General features: G+C 34.2%; 1 protein-coding gene and 1 pseudogene across 3 annotated transcripts; one reads left to right on the top strand and one right to left on the bottom strand.

The window, feature by feature from the left end:
• The first annotated feature begins 12209 nt into the window (after positions 1-12209).
• Positions 12210-17518, top strand: LOC18594911 (uncharacterized; annotated as a pseudogene). The gene is made up of 11 exons (XR_016027355.1): positions 12210-12313; positions 12781-12900; positions 12988-13104; positions 13521-13772; positions 13843-13955; positions 14104-14168; positions 14645-14895; positions 14965-15121; positions 15407-15450; positions 15543-15742; positions 17113-17518. The product of XR_016027355.1 is annotated as an uncharacterized LOC18594911 (transcript).
• A 1361-nt stretch (positions 17519-18879) lies between these two features.
• On the bottom strand, positions 18880-20241 carry LOC18594910 (small ribosomal subunit protein eS21-like). Of its 2 annotated transcripts, none has more exons than XM_007022608.3 (4): positions 20136-20241; positions 19875-19975; positions 19658-19790; positions 18880-19092 (listed from the first exon to the last, which is right to left on the bottom strand). In XM_007022608.3, exons 2-4 carry the CDS (start codon positions 19922-19924, stop codon positions 19027-19029), a joined length of 249 nt encoding a protein of 82 aa, XP_007022670.1. In that variant the 5' UTR covers positions 19925-19975; positions 20136-20241; the 3' UTR covers positions 18880-19026. The 2 variants fall into 2 exon arrangements, with proteins under 2 accessions (XP_007022670.1, XP_017980560.1); XM_018125071.2 differs by having other exon boundaries at positions 19875-19936; positions 20136-20216.
• Positions 20242-24978: the final 4737 nt, after the last annotated feature.

The following is a 24978-nucleotide window of genomic DNA, read 5'->3' as shown; positions in this document are numbered from 1 at the left end:
ACAGTTGAGGACAACAATGTGAGGTTGGAGGGTGACATTGCGATGCTAGAGGATAATACTGCATTTGATGAGGGAAATGAGGATTTGTTCGCTACTGGTGAAGATAGATTTTATGACAATTCAGATGATCGGCTTGAAGAATGGCATGATGACAATTCAGACGATGACTAGCTTTATGACAGTGACATTCCAATTGCAAATAATGTTGAAGGCAAAATGGAACCTGTTGGAGGTGTTGATGTAAGAGATGTTCAGTGTGATGACCCCATATACAATAACCTCATCGCTAGTGAGAACGGGATTTTTTCCCTTGATACATTAGTCAATGACAATTATTAGGCAAGGGAAAAATGCAGGGACATCTCATACGTGGCAAATTGCAAGTGTAGAAAGGTTCTCCTTCCAAACAGTTACCATTGAGGAGTCGACATGTACTGATGATTGCTTATACAAAAGAAGGATGTTTTCGTCGAAGGCTGAGTTGAAACGACTCTGAACATGTTGGTTATAAAGGAGAAGTTTGCGATAAGAGTAAAAAGGTCATGTCAAGGTCGTTATGAGGTTCATTGCAAGGACAAGGCATGCAAGTTCAGTGTCCGTGGAATGAAGTTACCTGACAGAGGAGAATATTGGTAAGTACAGATGTTCCACAAAGTACACACCTATACTGTTGATGGTTTGCTAGGGCGATTTCCAATTACAAGTGCGAAGATAATTGGTGAACTTATGTCACACAAGCTTCGGGCTAATGGAGTCGCATTGAGACCTAAGGACATAATGTGTGAGATGAGGGTTCAATGGGGATTGGAATGCTTGTATGGTAAGGCTTGGCAAGCGAAGGAGTATGCAGATAGGCTTGTTTTCAGTCCATCAGAGGAGTCATTTCAACTACTACCCTCGTATTTTTATATGTTGGAATAAGAAAATCCTATGACAGTGACTACAGTGGCTACTAATAAGGTAAAAAGATTCAAGTATTGTTTCTGGTCATACGAGGCTTGTATTTGGGGGTTTAGGGATGTAATGCGTCCTACGGTTGCAATTGACGTGACACATCTCAAAGGTAGGTTCAAGGGTGTTTTGTTTGTCGCTGTATGCAAAGATGCGAATGAATGCGTATATCCAGTTACGTTTGGCATCGGCCATATTGAGGACGCAGACTTGTGGACGTGGTTTCTTAGCAAGCTGCGTGATGCGGTTAGTTGTCCTGAAAACACTATGTTCATTTATAATCAGCATCTCGGCATTAAGAAAGCAATCTAAAATGCATACCTAGAAGTGCACCATGGTTTATGCGGTTACCACTTGAAAAAAAACTTTAAAAACAAGTTCAAGCGCGACGATATTTGTATGTTTTTCACCCTTGCTCGAGATTGCTATAAGGTGGCCAATTTCAACAGACATATGAACCAGCTATAGTAGATTCACCCGAGATCCCACGCTAACCTTATGAGAATAGGGCCTGAGAGATGGGCACATGCATGTTCACTAGTAAGGCGATCCCAAATGATGACATCCAACATTGCGAAATGTGTTAACCCATGCTTGAAGCATGCAAGACAAATGTCGATCACTGTTTTGATTGAGTTCATCAGAGACGTGTTCCAGCGTTGGTTCCATTACCGATACGAGGAGGCCGTCAAGGTGACCACACCCCTCAACCCTTGGGTTGCCAGGCACTTGAGCCTACGATTCAATGATGCACATCGCTTTGTAGTTACTCCTATCAATCGAGTGGAGTTCAAAGTTAAAGACGAGAAGATGGATGGACTTGTAAACCTGTCCACGAAGACCTGTTCATGTTGTGAGCTCCAAACAGATTTACTGCCATGCAGCCATGCCATTGCAGCAATAAGGTCAGAATATCTTTATTTCTTATTTGAACCCTAATTGACATAGCATTTACATTGTGCTTGAAGATTGAGTTTATTGTATTTTTCAACAAATGCAAATGTGAAGCCATTGAATTTTACGCTAACTACTACAAGACAATCGTTTTGGTGGAGGGTTATTTGGGATCCATTCGGCCGATAAGGCATCCTTGTGAGTGGGACATCCCCCCTCATGTGAAACAAATTGTCGTCTTGCCACCACCTTAGCGAGGCCAAGCGGGAAGACCTAGGAGAAGAAGGATTCCATCGGCTGGTGAAGGCAGTCGAGCACGGAGATGTTCGCAATGCAAGAGATACGAGCATAACAAACTGAATTGCCCATCCCAATTTGCAGTTCCATCCACAAATCCGGCACCATCTCCAAGTGAATTGGCCCCTCCACGAAAACGCCGACCTAAAGCATATTCAAGTTGCAAACAACCTGGTCACACACGTAACAACTGTCCAATACGAAGGACAATGTCTGAAAATGTAGGGTGTGTTGTGGATAAAGACAGCTTGTCCACCTAACTAAATGTGTAACCCATGTGCAATACCTTTCTCACAATTTCCTCTTGCAGTATCTTACATTCATTCATATTTTTTAGTGTTTGTTAGTTTCCTCTTGTAGATGAGTCTTTATTTTGTTTATTAATTTTGTAGATAGATTATTTGAGTATTCATTTCATTTTGTCCGTAGTTTTGAACACTGAATAGACTTGTGAAGTCCCTATACTGTTACCTCATTTCTCACATTTTATTACCATTTGTATTAAACAATTAATGATTTGATTTAATTCCTTTCTATTTCATTTGATTTAACCGTTTTTGTTCTTACAATGAAATTCCTTTCTATTTCATGAGTAATTAAATTTCGCCAATATCGGTTAGTCGACTAAGAGCATTTTGCCTGCAAGTCTTCTGGTGACACGCTGAGTGAATGCAGATTTATGACGTGGCACGCTGACTTGTTGCAATCTTGGCGGGTGACATGGCAGGGGCCAATTGTGGTGACACGCTAAGTGCAAGCAGACTTATGGTATGACACACTGAGTTAATTCAGACTTATGGCATGACACGCTGACTTAATGCAGACTTATGGTGTGACACGTTGACTTCTTGCAGTCTTGGTGGGTGACACGGTAGGGGCCAATTGTGGTGACACGCTGAGTGCATGCAGACTTGGCATGACATGCCAAATTATTGCAGTCTTGTTGGTGACACGGCACAAAATTAATAAAATTAATGAAAGTTTTAAAAACGTACCTGTTATAAGAAAAATAAACTAACATGATATTTTAATTGTTATTTGGGGGATTCTGGCTCTCAGATGCTTATCCATACTCAATATTAAAACCCACTATAAGTGGTCGCAGCTGCATTACATCACAAAGACTCTCCAAGAGACGGGGGAGTACAATGCAGTGAAGCGTACGTGCTTCGTAATGCTCCTGGACATCTATCCACAAGCTTCGTCTATCAAACTTTGACCTTTCTTGCACGGTTGAGTTGATTGTAGCCCGATACAGTTTTCCTAGTACCCTAAGGGAAGCATACATGGGTTTGTCAACCCTCTGCATGAAGTCTAGAAACTGCCTTGGTTTCAGAGATCGAGGCATCTCAGTTGGTGCTCCTATCTTTGCAAAATCAACAGCCATATAGTGAAGAGTTGTCAATTCTAGGTCCATGATTCGAGGTCTCGATCTAGCCTAGAATAACATATGTGATTATCAAATAACATATCTGTGTTTGCAGTGCCCACAACTGCAAATAAACAAATAAAATGTTGTGATTATCGAATAGGAAAAATTATTATACAAATATAAAGCAAAAATTAGCAGTTGTTCACTGACATGCTCAGATGACTCTAACTTCTGAAATGCCTTGTAGAAGTCTTTTGGCTTCTGATTGCAATTCCATCTGCACATTCGTGGGTAGACATTGTCCTTCGAACTAGAGGGGGTAACTATTTTTCGGAGGGCTGAAATTGCCTCCATTGCCCAGAACTACAAGTCAAATGAAACCATTATCAGACCGTAAATCATAAACGAGTGTAGCCATAAAATATTTTTTCAAAAGAAAACTGAAAAATGTTACATGATAGTACCTATATCACCAATGTGAATCCATAAATGTTGTAGCGTAACCGAGTTTCCTTTATCACGCTTGAGTCAGGCACTTCGAACCCCTTCAAAAGGTAGTCCAAGGTCAGCTTCCAAACATAGTGCCCCCATAGGAAGACATTCCAAGCGTCAATGTCCTCCACCAATGACAGCAACCAAGGCGTCACCCGTCTATGGTAGTCTTAACCTAATAAAATGTTATTCGCGATCAAGACGAGTGCCATCTTGGTCGCGTCTCCTGGTCATTGGAAGTTGCCCCCGCAGAACGTATCAAGCAAAGCCTGCAACTTAACACTCTCCTGTCCGTTCCAGTATATGGCATGAATTCAGTCCGCAGCAACCTTGTACAGTAGTCTGAACACATCGGGCATTGGACCAAATTTCAGCCCAGTGATAAGGCAGAACTCCTCCTTTGATAGCCGCACCTTGCACTTGCCAATGGCAAATCATAGCTCGTGGTCCATTGACTGGCTCTCAGTGATCCAGCAAATCATGATGCTATGCAAGAGACCGACGCAAAAGTACCCTTGTGGATAAACGTCTATGAGCATTTCGAAGCACGTACGCTTCACTGCATCGTACTCCCCTTTCTGTTGGAGAGTCTTTGTGATGTAATGTAGCTACGACCAATTACAGTGGGTGTTAATTGCGATGTTGAACACCCACTTCTCTCTCGGCACGATCAGCAAACTGTCAAGATCCTCATACAGTCTGCGCTGGATCTGCAAAACATGGCACACATGCACTACTAAGTTAAGCCGTAATGTGCAACAAGGTATACTGAAGACATAAATAAGGAATAAATGTTGTGACACGCTATGCATAACAAGCAAAATGTTGTGACACGCCATGCATAGCAAGTAAAATGTTGTGACACGCCATGCATAACAAGTAAAATGTTGTGACACTTCATGTATATAGAGTAAAATGTTGTGACACGCCATGCATATCGAGTAAAATGTTGTGACACGCCATGCATATCGAGTCAAATGTTGTCACACGCTAACGCTGACACGCCAATAACTAACTATAATGACAATGGTGTGACACGATAAATACCAAAAACCCCTAAAACCACTACGACTTAACCTTAAAAACCATCAAACCAGTAAGAAAACACAGTCTAAACATTTGCAAAACAAAACAAAAAACACGAACATATCAAACAAACTCAGCAAAAAAGAAAAAAAATTAACGAACACAAGAATGTTTTAATTTGAGACTCACTGACCTCTTCACTTATAGCCGACATTATTGCTAGTGCTATGGTGTCGTTACGCTTGCAAAGAGCCTTCTTGAACACTCCGGTACCGACGGGAATGAGAAATGAATCACACAAACATTAGGAATTTTGAAAAATAACTATTTAAAATGAAAAATGGCCTTATAATATTCTTATTTATTCGTTTCACTAAGGGGGATTAATTTAGTGGAAGTCCAAACGATTACCACATTAACTGCCCACTTTTTTTCCTCTCTCTATTTCAAACCATGACGTGTCAGCTATTCAAGCAATGCCATGTCACGCACTCTAAACCATGACATGTCAACTTTTCAAGCAATGCCGTGTCACACACTCTAAACATGGCGTGTCACCAACTCTAAACTCTGGCTTGTCACAGTTTCCCTCCATGGCATGTCACCAACTCTGAACTCTAGCGGGTCATAGATTCCCTCTATGGCGTCTCACGAACTCTAAATGCTGGCATGTCACAGATTCTCTCCATGTCGTGTCACCAACTCTGAACTCTGGCATGTCACAGATTCCCTCCATGGCGTCTCACCAACTCTGAACGCTGGCGTGTCACAGATTCCCACCATGGCGTGTCACCAACTCTTTAACTCTAGCGTGTCACAGATTCCCTTCATGGCGTCTCACAAACTCTGAACGCTGACATGTCACAGTCATGTCACACATTCCCAACATGACGTTTTACAAACTCTAAACCCTGCCCTGCCATAGCCGTCTCACATATGGCCTACTATAGCAAGACCATTTCCTGTTTTGGATTCACATCTTTCTCCTTTCAATTCACCACAGTATCAAGGATTTCTGGTTTCACATCATTAGCCAAGCTTTCCATTCATCACGACCAGTTCTTCGTTCGGTTTAATATTACTCTTCTCCTATTATCTGAATACCATGTCCCAAATCTTTGAAAAACCATCTCATGCAACATTATTTTGTTTTGCACAATCTTCGCAAAAAAAAATAGATGTTTTGCACAAAATTAGATGTTCGCAAAATTCTTTGCATATTTATTTTTTCTCATTTTTCGCCTGTTTGAGAGTGCACGCTAACGAAGATGGCTCATTAAGGGTATTTTTGTCCCAAAATCTATTTTGATGGCTAAAAACAGTTAAAATTATCTCGATGGTTATTTACAAAAACATGTTATTTTTAAGAGCTAAAAAAAATTTCCCCCCAAATTTAATATATCCAAAATTGATAAAACTTGAAAAAAATAAATGATTTGAATTTGTTTCATTCAAAATTCAAAATATTGTTGAATTAAAATAACTTAATTTAAAATTAATAATAATTTGTTTATAGTTATGTCCCATGTCACATCCTATGTCTTGAAAAGATTGTGATCGGCGTAAGAACCCAAACGAGCATAACCCATTAAGCCCAAGCAAGCCTCTACTCATAACATCATCAAACATTCATCATCACATGCAGAAGCATCATATAACATCCATTAACATATATAATCGTAATACATACATTCTTAAAACTTATTACACAATAAAGGAACTTCTCAACTTAATTGTGTAAGCTCAACTTAATACATCTATATGTGTATTAACAAGTGCCACTGTCATAATGCACAATAATATAAACATTAACATCATCAGCATCCTCAGGTGTCCATATAGGCTCTCGAGCCATCATCATGATCTTATACAAGACATTATCCATATAAGATGCTCAAACATTGGCAATATCAACATAAACATATTCATAGTCTGTAAACATAACATGAAGTAAACACTGACTCATCAGCGAAATGTGACCAACCCTCTAGGCATCAAATGGCTGCTAGACACCTACCAAGGAATGAAAATCGTGACACTGGCTGCTATCAGGTGCTATCACTAATCTGCAACAAAATAAATAGAAAAAGTAACGTGTAAGTCACAAAGACTCCATGAGTGGATACGGGAAAGGGACAAGCCAGGGGATATGAGTATTTTGTAACCATGCATTTATAACTCATGCCATTCCTAACTTCCAAATCATAAAATTCATTGTACATGCCATTTAAAACTCATTTAAATACCTTTTGTTTGAAAACAAACTTATATAAACCTTTAAAAATCCTTGACCTTTACAATACTCATCAAATTCACTCAAACATCCTTTTATGTGCCATATTTGTCAGTACATTATTGAATGTATCGATACTTACAAGCATCTATCGATACATTGGTAAAATGTATCGATACATTTCACACAAAAAGCTTCTTATGGTAATCTATTTAGAATGTATTGACATATGCTCCCTATGTATCGATACTTTAGACATAGAGACCAAGTTTCTGAACAATTTTAGCATTTTTGCCATTCCTTAAGTCCTTTTACATCTCAAGAACTATCTTTCAAGCTCAATTCTTCTTACTAAGAACATTCTCATGCCATCATAAAGTATAAACCATAAACATTACTTAAATGAACTCAACATACAACATACCATAAACATACAACCATGATCATTTCATTAACATTAAAACTCATACTTTGTGATGGTTTGACCCCCATCAACCTTGGGCTAGCAACGTATAACCCTATTGCACCTTGGGCACTTTGTGATGCATCATAGGAGTGAAGTCGTCACTTGCACACCATGAAAGTGGAATCAATCGCATTCTTTGAGTTCTCATACTTGTAGCATATGGTATGTGGAATGTCCTTCACATACATGCTTACTCATCTCATAAGATATATGGAATTTACATCATATACATAATCTGATGGCAATTATGCTAACTTAATCATCTCATGTAGTATATGAAATATACAAAATATACATATTCTCATAGCATTAGTCATGCATACTTAATCATCTCATGTAGTATATGGAATATACATCATATACATATTCTCATGGCATTAATCGTGCATACTTAATCACCTCATATGGTGTATGAAATTTACATCATATACTCCATCCTATAGTATACGTCATGCATACTTGATCATCTCTTATGGTATATGGAATTCACATCATATACGTATCTTAGGGCATTCATCATACCAACATGCATATTATAGCATCTATAAATAAGCATACAATATCTCGTACCCATACTAGTCCGAAGACTGAAGTAATTGAGTGGACTTCAAACATAAGGTGCTTGTCCCTCTTTGTTGAAAACTAATACATAGTAGAGTATTTACATACATAATAGATTTGTAAACATTTTAGAAAATCTAGTGAGTAAATCACATCACAATTATTTTCAATTTATTTTCTTAAAAAATCATTTTTCCTTCTAGAATCTCAAATCCTTTTATAACCAATTTTAGAGATATAATTTCAATATGCATAAATAATCTTTTTCATTGAAGTCATGCTAGCTTTACATATCAAAATAGTTTGAAAGTGGTGTGTCCACTCACCTAATTGGAGAGTTAATTCTTAACTTCAATCACAACTCCTTTTCGACGTTACCCGTGGAGTTTTCAAGTGTTCTTATCATACAACAATCATCACAATCATTTCCTAAAATAAGAATTTCGTAATAATCATTCTATGCATCTTCGAAAGTACTCGACTTTGGCAAAACTAATTTTCTAGCTAAAACCCATGCTTAAAAACCCATAAATCTTCCATCATTACCTTTGGTGAGCTTAGATGCTTAAGCAAATTATAAAACTTTTAAACTTAAATCATCAGCAGAAAGTTTAGGCAATAACACAACCATCTAAGTTATGAAAATCCAAAGCCAAAAGATTTAAAAGCTAAAAATGTCATCTTTTTCCATAAAAACCCAAATCTAAGCCTTGTAATCATAAAAATGGAATTTTTGATTAAAAGTGTGTTGAAAGAGCTTAGGAATGGGTGGCTTATCTTGCAAATGCGACTGAGGGTTGCCAACTCTCGAAAAATGTGATATATTTATAAGCTAAGGTATGAAAATACATTCTTACCCCTTTTATTTTTCTGAAATCGACGAAATGTAAGGATACATGTTCATCAGAAACCCTCTCTGGCTAAACGTATCGATACATCATGAACATGTATTGATACATTTGAGACAGAATGCAGTTTTTTGAGACAGATTGCTTATAAAACCTACCTAGCTTATTTACATTAAATACCATTGAAGTAAATATCCTCTTTACTTTTTACATTCCATTTACTTAAAATATTTAATGTAAATAAGCAAACAACACCCCTTTTGGATGCAATAAAAATATCAAAAAAATCAAAATCCAAAAGAATCAAAATCTAAATTTTGCTTTTAAGAACAAAATCAAAAAAGTTCGACTAAAATTAAATTTGCAGTTCCTATTTACCCTAGCAAATGTGTTCCAAAAATTAAGGAAAAATTCTTTTTGATCATCTGAAAACCCAAGGAATCATTACCGCCATTTTTTATTTTCAAAAGATTGTTTTATAAAAATCACATATTTTGACCCCTTCCAATCTTAGAAATTTTCTGCTTCAAAAGTGACAGACAACAAAAAGTGTTAATAATTCTTTTGGAATGTTCAATCTAAGTTTGATGTTCAAAACATGTAATCTATATGCTCACCTAAGGATTTCTTAACGTATCATCCTACTCAAAGTGGGATTTCACAACCTAATATATTAAACTTATATTGAAGTTATGTCATTACATATTAATCTTATTTTGAATAACTTTTTTTTTCCTTTTGAAATGGAAAACTAAATTTCATACTATAAAAAAGTTAAAATACAATTTGTCCCTTATACTATCTTAATTTTACAATTTTAGGCTCTTTATCTTAATTTTAATGAATTTAATTCTTATATTTTTATTAAAAATCGATTGAAAAATAATTGATAACAGTGTTAAATTTTATTAGGTAGTTTTATAGTTGATGACATAACATACTATTATAAATTTCTTTTACCTCGCGCCATATATTAACATAGAAAAACTTTAAATTTTAGTAAAAATTCCATTTTTTTATCTAAATTATTATTTAATTCAAATAATATATTATAAATTTTTAATATATAACATGAGGAAAAAATAAAGTTTAATTAAATAATTATATTATTTAATTTGAATAATATAAAACATGCTAAATCAAGAAGAAAAGATACTACCAATAACCTGAGGAAAAGTATATTGAATACGTTTCCCAGCAAGAATTGAATCATGTTGAGTCTCAAGAGATTCCATTAAGCAAATGCTTCATTTTAGTTCCGTTGTCACTGGTATATTTAAAGAACACTCAACAACCAAGCACTTTTACTTCAATTAAGTCGTCACATGCAAATATACTGTAGTTTTATAGTGAAAAAATAATTTATCATGTTTTAATTAAAATAATAAATAAATGAGTTTTTAGTAACTTGGTAAAATAAAGTTTAAAAAATATGTCTTTCGTATTTTATGCGTATCGTGCGATATCATACAATACTTAATTAAAACGATAAAATATATTAATTTATATCATTTTTCATTAATATCGTAATACATATTTTACAAATAAATACCACTTCTCCCATTCATTTCTAGTTATTAGGCCTATTTAGAAAAACAAATTAAATTAGAAAATAGAGAAAAAGGGAAAATAAATTTGCACTAATTAAAGAAGTGCTAACTGAAACATATAATTCTAATCCTTTGAATAAAAATAACAGTTTAAAGTAACATTTCTGCATTCAATCTTTATATATACATATTTTTATTTTACTTAGTACATCACATAGATAGCGGTGAGAACACAGGACGTAAGCGGTGATGAATTAAAAGATTTACCTTCATTTGCATCCTGAACTTTGATTTGAAAGGCAAAGATTATACTTTTAAATGCAAAGTTTTAGAAATTTACCAAAACTTAAAAAGAAAAAATTGGTAATTGAATAAAATGAAGCTTAAAAATGTATTTTTCATATTGTATAATGCAACATACATGCCATATTTGATTAAAAAGCTACAACATATGCCTAAGCCCAAATCCCTAGTTGATTAAAGTTTTAGATTTGACATGTAGAATATTCATATCATAGATCTACATGTCGATTAATGGTTACATGTTTTTTTTCTTTTTAAATTCTTAATTTGGTGAAATATTAAAAAAATTTACAAGCAAGAGCTAATCATTGTGAGTCATTATCGTCAAAAAACACATATAATTAAATTTTAGATGACGTTCTTGGTGTTGCTTGTTAGTAATAAACACAACAATTCGAATTTCAAAATTAATGAAGAATGTAATTCTCAAAAAAAATTTAAATTAAGGGAAGAAAAATAAACCTTAAATAAATTACATATGAAATATTATTATATTTTTAATTTATTTTCCTTTTAAACAATTTCTACAAACAATTCAAATTATTTTGATTTTAAGCTAATCTAGACTTGACACTTGTTCATGAAATTTCATCAGATTTAAACAATGCTTTTAAAATTATGATTTGAATTCAACTTTTGCATGTTTATCAATTATCACCTTGATGCAAAAAGTTAAGCCAAAGATTATCTCAAATATTAAAAAACTTGCCAAGGTGACTCTCAAAGGTTTTGTCTTTTTTTAATCAAAATCTCAAAGTTTTGAACTTAATATTAAATTAATAATTTGCTTATTAAACTTATTTCGAAGTTGTGAAATTATCTTTTAATTTTCTTTATTTTTCTTTTCAAACAAAAAATTAAATTTTATATTAATACAAACAAACCTTTAAATTTTAGTAAAAAATTATTATTTAATTAAAATGATATATGATATATTTTTAGATATAGTTAAAAATTAATCCGTCTCAAGATGACAGGTTATCAGAATACTACGTCATCCAAATTAAAACTAAAATCTTTATATTCTGGTTAATTATAATATTTTATTTATCGGATTTGAATTAAAATTGTCCAATAGAAAAAACCAACTCATGCAAAAATCAAATCAGGACCGTCTAACAGCACAAGGGGGAGAAACAAATCGACGTGGACGGCAGAGCTTCGACGTTCTTCCCCCTTCCCGCCAAACGCAAAATCAGGATTAAAGAAAAACAAAATGGAGCTGAGCCTTAGCGGGAACACTCTCAGAAACTTTGGTCCTTCGATCACGTGCCTCGCACGTGTAGGCAACGAGCTCGTCATCCAGCTTCTCCTTCTCAGGTACGCTTCGCTCTCGTCACCTTTCCTAATTCAATCTCTCAACTAAGTTGTTTTGCTCGCAAGTAAATGGAATTAAGTGATTATTTAGTTAACTAAGCATTGAATTAGGTTTTCGTTTTTGTTGGGACACAATTAGGGTTTTGAAGGGGGCATAGGTACTAATTTATTTACTGTTTGGTGACCGGGAAAGTGAAGGAAAATGAAAAGGCAATCAAGTTTCCACGCTTGGATTTAGTTTCTGTTTGGTTCGCTGTTTAAGCGGCAGATTTTCTAAAAGCAAAGGGAAAAAAATGGTTTCAAATTATTGGTGGATTTTGATTACTTTACGTCTTTGTAGTGAAAAGGGAAAAGGAAATGCAAAGCATTTCCATCTACTTCTATTTGTTAGATTTTCTCGGCAACCAAACAGAATACTATACTTATTAGCTATTTCATATTGTAACGGATCAACTTGGCAATATTTGCAGCTTGCACTTCATACGCTCAATTCATCAAGGTCGGCCTACCAGTCCATTACATTTAAGCCGAATTTCTTTGATGTCTATGGAATTTCTGGAACTCAAGTACAGTGCAGCGTGCTTTTGAAGGTATGGTCTTGTCTTTCATTTGCTTCTATAAGAATTTGTTGGATGGATAGTGAAAATGTAGCATTTCAAGTGACTTGGTGTGTTTAGGTTGTTTGTTCTGTTCTTAGGACACCTATTGCAACTTTGCAAGTATCGATCACTTGACTGTAAAATTGGCTGATCTGGATGCATCGAAAGTACAATGGGCTTTGGAATGCTATAGTGGTAAAGTACTCATTTGATATTCTGATACATTTTTCATCCAACATCAAATATGGGAAGGGGAAGAGGGGTTTCTCATGTATGTTACTAGTCTATTCAATTTGCTGCAAATTTGAGTATGACAACTATCACTGTGCCATGCAGTTAGTGTTAGCATTGGCATGCGATCAATTTATTGTGTTCTACATGCCTTTTACAAGTTTGATTTTATGCTTACCTAATCCATCCACAAAAGCCAAAATAAATATTAGAATTTGTACTTGTTTTGGATAAATTTGAAAATCTAGTGTTTAGCTTGATGCAGCATTTACGAGTACAAGGAAACTGCCCCATGCAAAGAGTCCTGACACAATTTTTTGATATTGGACATAAATGGATTTATTATGGTCTTAAACAGTTTCATAATGTACTTTTGGCAGGTATGAAAAATGCATGTTGGATTACCTGCAATGTTGAGGCCGACAGACAACATTTGTCTCTTGATTGGAGAAGATTTCCAAGTAACTTGGTAGTGAGGCCTCATGGCCTAAACAGATTGCTAGCTAATTTTCAATCATCACTTCAGGAAATTACCATCATTGCAACAGAGCTGATGTCTTTACCTTCTGATGCTGCAAGTGAAATTGGTGGAAAAGCTGTTGAGCTTAGAAGTTATATAGACCCAACAAAAGGTACACGAACAATATTGATTTTTGCTATTTCACCAGAAATTAAAGTTTATTCTTTCACTTGCCAATGCAGACAATGATTCCTCATTGCACACTCAACTGCGGATAGATCATATGGAGGAGTTTGTGCAGTATACTCACACAGGAGATCCTGTAGATGTTACTTTTAACGTCAAGGAATTGAAGGTATCTAATCTTGGCTCACAAAGTAGATTTTGAAACAGCTTGATTACCTTTGGGTCATAAATTCGATTTAAACATGCTAATGATTGTCATTATTCTTCCATTAATATGTGAGGTAAACCTTATGTTACTCTAAAAAACTGAAATGTAGGCATTCCTTACCTTTTGTGAAGGCTGCGAGGTTGACATTCACTTATTTTTTGACGTAGCAGGCGAGTAAGATATCCTTCTAGTAATTTTAGTTCTCCATACATTTTTGGAATGTCATAATTCTCTTTATAGCAGCTCATAGAACAACATGTTCTGAAACATAAAATATTTCATGTCATCAAGCGATAACATCCAAACATGAAATAGTTCATTTGTGATTTGATAGCAATATCTTATAGCAAGTTTGTGTCATATATTTTTGTTGCATTAATTCTGCTTCTTACATCGATCGTTTGCAATTAGATAGCTATCTGAATCACAAATGGCATATTTTTAGGAAGTTAGAAGTATATGAAACTTTATTTAACCCAAAAAGAGTACAACACATGTTCAGTTTGTTAGTTTTTAGGTTGGGACAATGCAAAGTCAATGAGTATGCTAATATACAAATGCTTGTCTGCCTTGCCCTCTTGCTAAATACTATTATCACATTATGTCAAAATGTCGGTTTGATCTTGAAAAGACGTTTATTTTTGGAACAGGCCGATATTAATGGCACCAAAATTTGGACTAGATGATGGATCTGGCTCAAACTTTTATGCTACACTTGTACTTGCAACCATGCGTATATCACAGCTACATGAAGGCAATACCTCTGAACCTATGCAAGCAGCTTCAACTGTGCATGACCAGGCAATGCATGCGACAGGGTCTCAAGAATAGCAAGAGAGGTCTTGGGCAAATGTATCTGAGTGCCCATCTGACCACACCAAAATATGGTCTGACCTATCAGGTAACTATTCAATATCATGATTTTGATGCTGTGTTCATCCTAAACCTCATGCATTACAATTGTTCTCAGGAAGTGCAGCAAAAAGTGGTAGTGGGGTTGAAGAAAGGCAGGTTCAAAAACTGCAGAACTTGAATGCTAGTGAACAGAGGGATATTCAGAGGATTAGCATGATGCAGATTACAAAAGCTGCACCCATTAGAGAAACTGTTCCTACTGGTCCGAATTTGTATCCTGAATATTGCTGTTTCTATTCCTTTATTCAAGTCTTATCACTATGTTTTGAGCCCTTTTGTTGGTAGTATCATGCTCCTCTTTTCTTCTTCCTCTGCATGTGTGCATTTGCCCATGCCTGCAAGATTCCTGCATCTTTTCAAATGCTTTAGTGAACAGAGGTTATAAAATCCCATTTGTTTTGCAGCCATTATACAGACTTAAGTGAATCATAGTTATGGTTAACACATCACAAGCATTTTTGTTTTAATTGTCATGGAGGAAGCTTTACAGTCTATAGTAGCCATCGCCAAGTAGAAAGGGACCATGTTGCAGGGGTGCAAGGTTAATCACAACACTAGTTATTTGTATTGCTTATAATGTTATCACTTTTGCAGTAATTGATTTTTCTTTTCCCCCGATTTTGTTGTGCTCAGATAGGAACCAGATTAATGGGCTTGGGCTATCACAACGTCATCCTAGTAACTGGGTAGATGCAGATGAAGATGATGATGATGGGGATGAGAATGAACTACGTGTACAGTCGACACCACCATATTATGAAGAACAGCAATAATGAGCTAATGACAGATCTCTTGGTCTTAATGCTATACTGTGCTTGTTTGCTTTCTTCAATGTACGTGCATGAACCTTTTTTAGTCATATCCTTCATTCTCATTTAGCTTTATCTTCAACTAATTTCAGTAGCTTTTTTTGCTATAGTTAGTCAGCATAGAAGGATCTATAGTCTGATACACTTCAAAAAACAATTTATAGAAGTATATTCATTTTAATATTTGATTGTAATATATGTTTGTGGGGAGTGAAATCAGTTGCAAGCTTTATACTCTTATAAAGCATGTTTAAAAAATTAAACATTGTGCTGCAACAAGATTGTGAACGACTTACATTTGTGATAGATTTTTTTGGTTAGTTAGACTCTATGGTAGCAATAAGTGTGTCAAAAGATCATGACCAGGAACATAAAATTTTTAACTTCGTCAAAAAATCCTTATCTTACTTGATGCTAGGTTGGTTTTATCTATTTAAGGTTAAGATACTGTTTCTAGTATCTTAGTCTTTAGGCGATTTTTCAATATTTAAGTGAATATTGAAACTGTTATTTTATAGAACAGACCTGAGTACTAACATCTCTTTTATGGTGCTTACAAGTTACAACATTCATTAAAATCAAGAAACATGTGCTGTCACTTGTGAACTTGTCCTTCATACTTAGTGCAGAATTCAATTGTATCTCCTGGACCCATGACCCACCTTCAGATTTTCATGCAGAAATTCCCTAAGTGTTTTTCCTAAGGATTAGGGAAATTCTCCTCACAATTTTCTTCAGTAAAGCAAACTAAACATCAAATCATGTTATCTGAGTTTCAGCTAATGGGCCCTTTTATTTAGTTCCATCCACTGAACAATGTTACATTGGACCTAACATTACGATTAGCATGTCAGTTTCAGTTGTTGTGGTCTTGTCTAATTAGAATTCTAGCTCTTTTACAAAATGGAGATCTATGAATGTGAGATAATAAGGATGAAAGGATAAATGAGGTAAACAGATGCCAACTCCCTAAGTTATATAACAGGTAAATGGATTGGTGACTGATCCTAGAATGGACATGGGTTGTTATCTATTACTACAATTTTGCAATAATTATAGCTAATAGTTGCTTGTTAAAATATGAAGCAAATCATTTCTTGACTTTTAGTGGATCTTCTTTCTTAGCGAGTTCAGGTCCTTCTTGATAGAGTTTCCTGAGCTAAGGACAGTTGTAGTTTTACTCATAGAGTTAAGCAATAACTATCTTTTAGCATAGGGTGCTTGATTAAGATCTGCTCATTTCCCTTCTTGAGTGCAAACTTGAGGAATGTGTAGAGCTTGTTTCAATTGACATTGTATCAAATCAATTATTTTTCTCTCTGTATTTGAGTTCTGCAAGTTCTTTGGCCCTATCCCAATCGAAAATGATTTACTAACATGACTTGTATGTGCAGGAAGATGAAACAATTCGAAAGAAGAGGCTTTCTTTGCTTTAGACGATTGCCTGAATTCTAAATCTTGAGGGCCAAAATACTTCCACATTGAGTAAACATCAGGTGGGTAAAAAGATGGGAAATTTTTGTGGATTTGATGTTTTGATGGTGCTTTGTATAGAAAAATAGGCAAAGCTTGTAATTTTGTGTTATTTACAAATCAAGAATTTTTTCTTTAGAAAGAAATTGCAATCCACTTAAGTCTTCTCAGACCATTTAGAAAAACAAAAGGTTTTGCCAAGTCCATGGCATGGTTTTATACTCCTCAGTTTGCCTTCCCTACTCTTCCTCTTCCAGCTGCTGCTACTGCTACTGCTAGTATTATGTTATTTTCAAAACATACCAATCTGATTAAATGATGCAAAGCCAAAATGCAAGTGAATCCTCATTCTTCACCATATCGGATCATCAACGTTTGTATGTATTCTGCTAGTATTAAGTTGAATGTTTCAAGAATTTAACATGTATCAGAACAAGTGTTGTCTTTTTTAACAATCTTCCAAAGTCTCTATTCGTAGATTTCTTTGACAATCTTCTTTTGGTTGATTCATGCCACGTAATACGAATATGATTTTATATGAGATATCTGTATTAAAGGACTCATTGTCATCACCCAGCACAACTACTAATATAAAACAATGTTGGGGTAAGCGAGACAGGAAGAGGATCTCTCAGGGACCCCTTATCTTCTGTTTGAGCAATTTTCTTTTCCGCATGCTGCTCTTAATCATGAGCTTGAGAATTGGGCCCATCAGCTTTGTACAAATGCAAAGCACAGGTGATCACGGTTGTTAGCCTGTATCAAATCTTGTGCAGCAAAATTGGAGGGAAAATGGTAATAAAAGAGAAGATAAAAAATAGGAAGAGAGTTTGATGGTTTACTCTTGCATTTCCCAACTTTCCTAAAAGAATGACAGTTGAGTTATAAAGTTAATGAAAATTCATTTAGAATTTGGAGAAAAATAGATTGTTTTACGGGGGTATTTCTTCTATATCTTTACTATGATTGTCTTTTAATCTGACGTCCTTTCCTTGGGTTAGCACCTGAAAGTGTGGGGATGCTGAGTGAGTTTGAGCCTTGGAGGGGAAGGGAACACGCAAAAGATTTGGTTACATCCATTAGTATGGATGGACAATGATTTATGAGAGAATCTTAATATAAAAGCCAAAAATGAAATACATGTCAAGTCAGTTGTTCAGTCCATCAAAGCATGACTGCCATTTCATTTACAGTATATTCCCTGGGTTATCAATTTAAGAGCAGTTTCCATTAATAAGGAACCTGATTCCTTCAATTCAATCTGTCTTCCTTCCCAAGCCTCTCAATTCCTCACCAAAAACATTGACAGAAGAGCAACATAAAGCAGAAATTTGTGTAAAATGATACTTTAACATTTCCCTAGCTTCAGCCAGTTTATTTGTAGAAGCAATTAGAAGAAAGAATAAACAGCAATGTTCTCTCCATTAGAGGCTGAAGTTGGTCATAAAAATGGGGTTTAACATAACAATAATTAACAGTGGTGATGCCATAATTATGATCTTAATGATGGCAGTCATGACCAACACAATGATGGAAGCAACCTTTGCCCTAAGTTCAATAACAAAATGGAAATCAAAGCTTACCATTGGCTTTGGAGCTACCAAACTTTTTGGTTGTGGGGAAAGACTCTATATGTGCACCTAAAAGAAGGTTTGCTTCACTAAAAGCCAAAACAATAAGAATAGAGATGTCTCACTAAAAGGAAGCTATGCCCCCATTAGAAAAATAACCAAATTGAAGGTATCATCCGTTTCAACGAAAACAACTTCAACATAATCCACCAAAACAAACTACAACTTAATAGTGCAAACTAACACAAGTTCTGAAACAGCCTATTACTGCTGTCGGACTTCGCCTTTCTTCTTCTGCCAAAGCCTGTCGAGGGCACTGTCAGCATCACCCTGCAAAGTCAAACAAATCAATTAGCAGCTGACTTATCTTGATAAAGAACCGAGGGAACAAACCACAACATGTTAATATAGAATCGAACTTCTCTATCACCTCAAAATGAACAATGGTACGTAGACCAAATAATACAATGCAAGCAAAAGTTCCTAAATTCATGGAGATACAGAACAGCATATAAATTATCATTCTCGCATATCCACCATTTGAGTCTCCAACAATTATTGTCTCTTCTAGGTTTTAAGCATGAGTTTTGTCACTACCATACTGAACTTTAGCCATGGGATTGTGGTTGAAAATATTCTTAAAACCAATGGATAACAAAAGACAATTAAAACATATCTCAAATATTTAGAATGACAAGGAAAGCACAGGCATATCATTAACAAAGTAAGATGAAGGACTTAGCCTTTTACGCAGGATGTGCATGTAAACATGACATAAATGCAAGTATCAGATCCAATCTAACTATCAAACATCACAGCAATAATAATTACAACAAGCATATATCCAAAAACAGCCCAAAAACAATCAGTAGGTCAGTACAGAACCGACACGAACCTGGGCACGGACAAAGCCACAAAGAGCGAAAGTGGAGTATGAGCCAGTGTATCTGCCAAGCTCATCCAAGTGTCCAATGTTGATCTGGACAGAAGCATGATCCTTCGAGGTTATGAGCCTGTTAGTGGCGGAACTACAACAACATCAAACTACACATAAGCTTTCAACACATACAAATAGTTCAAAACAAAAAAAAGGAGTAAAGCGAATTAAATACCATTTCCTGGGTACATAAAGATCCACGTTTTGACCCTCTTCGTTCTGCATCTTTGCGGATTGCTTAACCGAACAAGAAACACAACACAAAGCTCAAATCACCTAATTGAACAACACCCAGTTTATGGTAAAAAGAATAGAAAAGCTAACTATATTTAAAGAGAACACAAAAGCCAACATCTACTGATTAGAACATCAAATAATACGAAATTGAGATCAATTTAGAACCCTAAAAATTGTCGAGAAAGGCAGAGAGGGTTACCTGGAAGAGGAAGGGGCGGCCGCTTGGTGAGGTTTAGGGTTCTGATGTTATCTGGACTTTATATACGGAAAAAAAACTGATGAGTTTTATTAAGAATAAAACGCTGCCGTCCGACTGGTATTCCAGGTTCGATTTGTGGCTCGCCCATTGGGCTGAGGTTGGAGCCGCAAATCCAAAAGTCTATTTTTAAATTTAAATTGACATATTTACCGATTTACAAATTATAAAAATTATATTTGATTTATGGTTACTGTACAGATTCTATATATTATTATTGAATTATATATTATAACTCATTAATAAGTAAATTTAAAAATTGAATATCCTAAAATATAAATAATAATACTTAAAAAATATACTTTTTAAATTTTCTATGTGAAATTCTGTAATTAAATGATAGTTAGTAGATAATAATAAAAAAATGATATAAAGTCTCCTAACATAACCAAATTATTTCAAATATGCAACATAATCTTGTTTAATTTTCATTTTCATTCTCGATTTTGCTAAAATTAAATTAAGATTAATACTGAAGATTATACAAATCAATGTTTCTAAGATACCAAAAGTTAAAATTTGTAATCAGAAATCTAGACTTAATATTTAGTCAACCGTAGTAAAACTAATTCGATGTAAATCAAATGCAAAACTTGATTTATTAAAATTTATTAAAACATATTTAATCAGTTACATACAATTCATTCAAAGTTCAAAATATTTTTAAATTAAAATAATTTAAACTCAAAAAAACCCAAATCAAACTTCAACTTTCTTCTTCTGCCAAAGTTTGTCGAGCGCATTATCAGCATCACTGTGCAAAGTTGAAGAAATCAATCAACAGTTGACTTAGACACAACTTAATATGTTGATAAAGAGTCGATGAAACAATCCACATGATGTTAATATAGAATCGAACTTCTCTATCACCTCAAAATGAACAATGTAGACCAAATAATACAATGCAAGCAAAAGTTCCTAAATTCATGGAGATATAAAATAGCTTATAAATTATCATTCTCACATATCCACCATTTGAGTCTCCAACAATTATTCCAATAATTAAATATCCAATTTGACCTATGGGATAAATACATTTTGGGCTGATTGTCTTTTTTTTTAATTATTTCATTCTTTCCATTTCTTTTTATTTGTAACAAAAAAAATGTCATGAATAAATGATTATCTATGAAAATAAACTTTATTAAATTGTAAATGTGGACCGTTAGTCCAATCAATATCCAACATGAGTGCCTGCTTTTCAAAATGATAATACTATCATCAAATATAGGTATGGTGGCATATAATTGAAACGTTTTGTTTCGGGGTTTTCTACATGCCTTTATTAATATTTCTTATTTGTCCATTTTCTAACAACTTATTCGATACAATTTAGTTGTATAAGTTGAATTCAGGTCAAGGGAAATTAATGATCACACCACAATACATATATAGATAGAGAGAATATTCCATTCTTTTAGTATTTTTCTTAATAAATCTCTGCTTCTAATTTGAAAGCAAATGTTATATCATTAACAAATAATACCTCAGGCAAGCATGTGACAAGGAAATAATAATGCAAGTAGCATCACAATTGCTCGGACCTCATAGGTATTTGAGCCTTACATGTCTAGATTTTATGTTGGGAAGGTTTAGACTTTACAAGCAACTTGATTTTTTATAGTTTATTTTCAGTTCTATAATTATTAAATAACAGATTTTAGTTTTATTTCCTTTCTACCTCTTTGTTTTTCGTTACTATGTACTAGTATATAATTATACCTAAAATTTACTTATAATTAATATAATACTTACTAAAATTTATTACTTATTTTAAATTTTAATTTATTTTGTTATGATTAGTTAACTTTAATTTATTAGTTTAAATACATAAAAATTAATTGTTCTAAGAGTAACCTCATGCTAAAGAAAATGAATATATACAAGATTACAAATTATCTTATAAAAATAACATCATGTACTTTATTCTGGAAATATGCATTTTGCAACTTTAACTTTGAATAAATGAATAATGTATCAAACTGTTTGTATAGTCCTAAACAAGTGGAACAACTACTTCACGTAAATGGCATTAGAAGTAATTAAAAAAAGAGTAACCTTATGCTAAAGAAAATGAATATATACAAGATTACAAATTATCTTATAAAAATAACATCATGTACTTTATTCTGAAAATATGCATTTTTGCAACTTTGACTTTGAATAAATGAATAATGTATCAAACTGTTTGTATAGTCCTAAACAAGTGGAACAACTACTTCACGCAAATGGCATTAGAAGTAATTAAAAAAAATGGTATGTTTTATGAGTTACTTTCACGCAAATGGCACTTGAAGTAACTAAAAGCAAGTGATAGGTGCATGAGTTCTTGAGTAACTGCTTCTTTTAGCTCTATATATAGAGCTTTGTGTCAAACCCTATTCTATAAAATAATTACAACATCATTTACATGCTCAATAGAATGTTTGCATATTTAGGAAGTTCGAGGAATCGTTAAAAGACGATATTGCCCCTAATGGTACCATTAAGTCGATTAAGCCTAGAATTAGTTCAATAAGAATTTTAAGGTGAAATTAAGAGTTTCACAGTCCAGGAATGATTTAAAATGGTAATTCGGAGTTCAAGGATCAATTTGGAGTTAAACCGAAATTTTCACTATCCAGGGGCAAAATGGTCATTTGCCACCTGAGGACAAAATGGAAATTTTTAGAAAAAATTTTTTTGGCCCCATTTAACTTACTAGAGTATGATTTGAGTATTGGAGTATAATTTGAGGGTTTGGCAGTGAAAAAGTTTAATTCCGGTGATTTTTGGAGTGTAGGGGTAAAATCATAATTTTTCCACTCGCAAACAAAATTTGAGATTTTGAGAGAATTTAGATCACATTTGACAAATTGGCGAATGGTATGAGTATAAGGGATGAAAAATATGTCTATGGGCAATTTTTCAGTTTTTGGGGTAAAAATGTAATTTTTGACTTTTACGGGGGCAAAAGTGTAAATTTCAAAAAATTACTCCATCAAGACTTTGGATAAGTCTGAGAATTTTATCTAAGTTATGGATATTTGAAGGAATTTAAGTGGTGGAGAGAGAAAGCTTAATAGTTAAGAAATAAAAATGGGCCAATGAAATGGTGACACATGGCATGTTAATATCCATTTATTTTTTAGCTTTAAAATCAGCAAAAATCAGCTTATTTCTTCATTTTGGCCGGCCACCACATGAAGTGAAGAAGAACAAAGAAAGAACAAAAACCTAGGTGGGAAAATTGAAGAAAAAGTGTGGGATTTCAAGGAATCAAGTAATCAAAGGTAAAATTTCTTGATTTTGACTTGTGATCTACCTTTCCCATGCTTTTCTCCTTATTTCCCATGGTTAGATTTCATGTTTTCATGGTAAATTCATGGCTGCCCAAATGGGTATGGAGAGAGAATGAAGTTAGATTAATTTGATATTAAGTTATGTTAGTGTTTTAAGTTAGTTTAACTTATTTAGAAACAAAACAACAAGAAAAGAATTCATTTTCCTTCATTACCATTATTGGCCGAATTTTCTAAGGGAATATTGGCTGCTGATCTTGATGTTTATTTGAGGAATTATGATGAATTATGAGCCTAGAAAAATAATGGAAATTTTCGGAGCAAAAATATGAATTTTTACCCATTAGAGGTATTTTCGTAATTTGTTGCCAAGATTGATAATTGGTACCAGACTGAGGGACATTAAGTCAATTTGGATGCAATTGAGGTATAGAAAAAAAATTAAATTAATTTGGAGTTTAAACGAACGCGTTTATTGATTTATCGGGTAAAAGATCGAAATAGGCTAACATCGCGTTTAGGCAAAATTTAGATATTTTACACTTCATATCATGCATTAGTAGTATAAATTAGTTTATTTTGGTTTAGTACCAAAGTAGTAAACCTCTTAATTGTGCAATTTGTCAAGGTGGCGAATCCTCTGGCAAGGGCAAAGAAATCGCACCCGAGGAGTAATAGTTGAAGTACCAGAATTTAGTTTTCGGAAACTGTGAGTAAACTTGTTATCGTCTTAATTATCTAGAGTAGTTTTATACAATTGTGTGATTTTATGAAAAAAGGGTTTAAATGGTAAATTGCTATGTTTTAGGAGAAATTGTGATTTTATAAAATGATTTTATTAATTTTCTGAAAAATCGAATACTGGTTTTGAAAATAGAGTAATTGGAGACTGCCTACTTGTGTTGTAAATTTATGGTTTTAAATTAAATGGCTTATGATAAATTGGCATGATTGGCTGAATTTATACTTGTGTTAAAAAATATGAACTGTCTGTTTTACCTTGATAAATTGGTTAGTAATGTAATTGCCATGCTATGCCATTGAGATTTGATCAATTGGTGGATTAAAGATTAGCTACTGCAGTGGTGGGGGGTTCTGTGGACTAGTCTATTAGAGGGGCACGGTTGTCACTACCCGGAACTCCCCTCGAGCCCGTGACAACAGCCGTAGTACCTCGATGGGCAATCATCTCCCGAAATGCCAACCGAAACTCCGCAAGACTTAATATCAGTTTCTCATTTCCCCCGGTGAGTAACCATTGCCAAATATTATGTTCCAAAGGATTTTGAGCTATTTCCAACTTAAAACAGATAAATTAAAAATTTTTGTCCCACAGGGGTATTTTGGTCATTTTTTTCAAAAATCTCAAAATCAGTTAAAAATGTAGTATGCAATTGGAAAACACATATTTCATAATCAAAAATAATTTTGAATGTCTAAAACATTCGTTTAAAATGAAATTATGACTATTAGTATAAAATAAAAATATTAAATAAAATATTCAA

This window comes from Theobroma cacao, chromosome 7 (genome assembly GCF_053813885.1).
Source record: "Theobroma cacao isolate CCN51 chromosome 7, ASM5381388v1, whole genome shotgun sequence".
Classification (NCBI taxonomy): Eukaryota; Viridiplantae; Streptophyta; class Magnoliopsida; order Malvales; family Malvaceae; genus Theobroma; species Theobroma cacao.
Note: the sequence above shows the minus strand (reverse complement) of the source record. Positions and strands in the feature narration are given on the sequence as shown.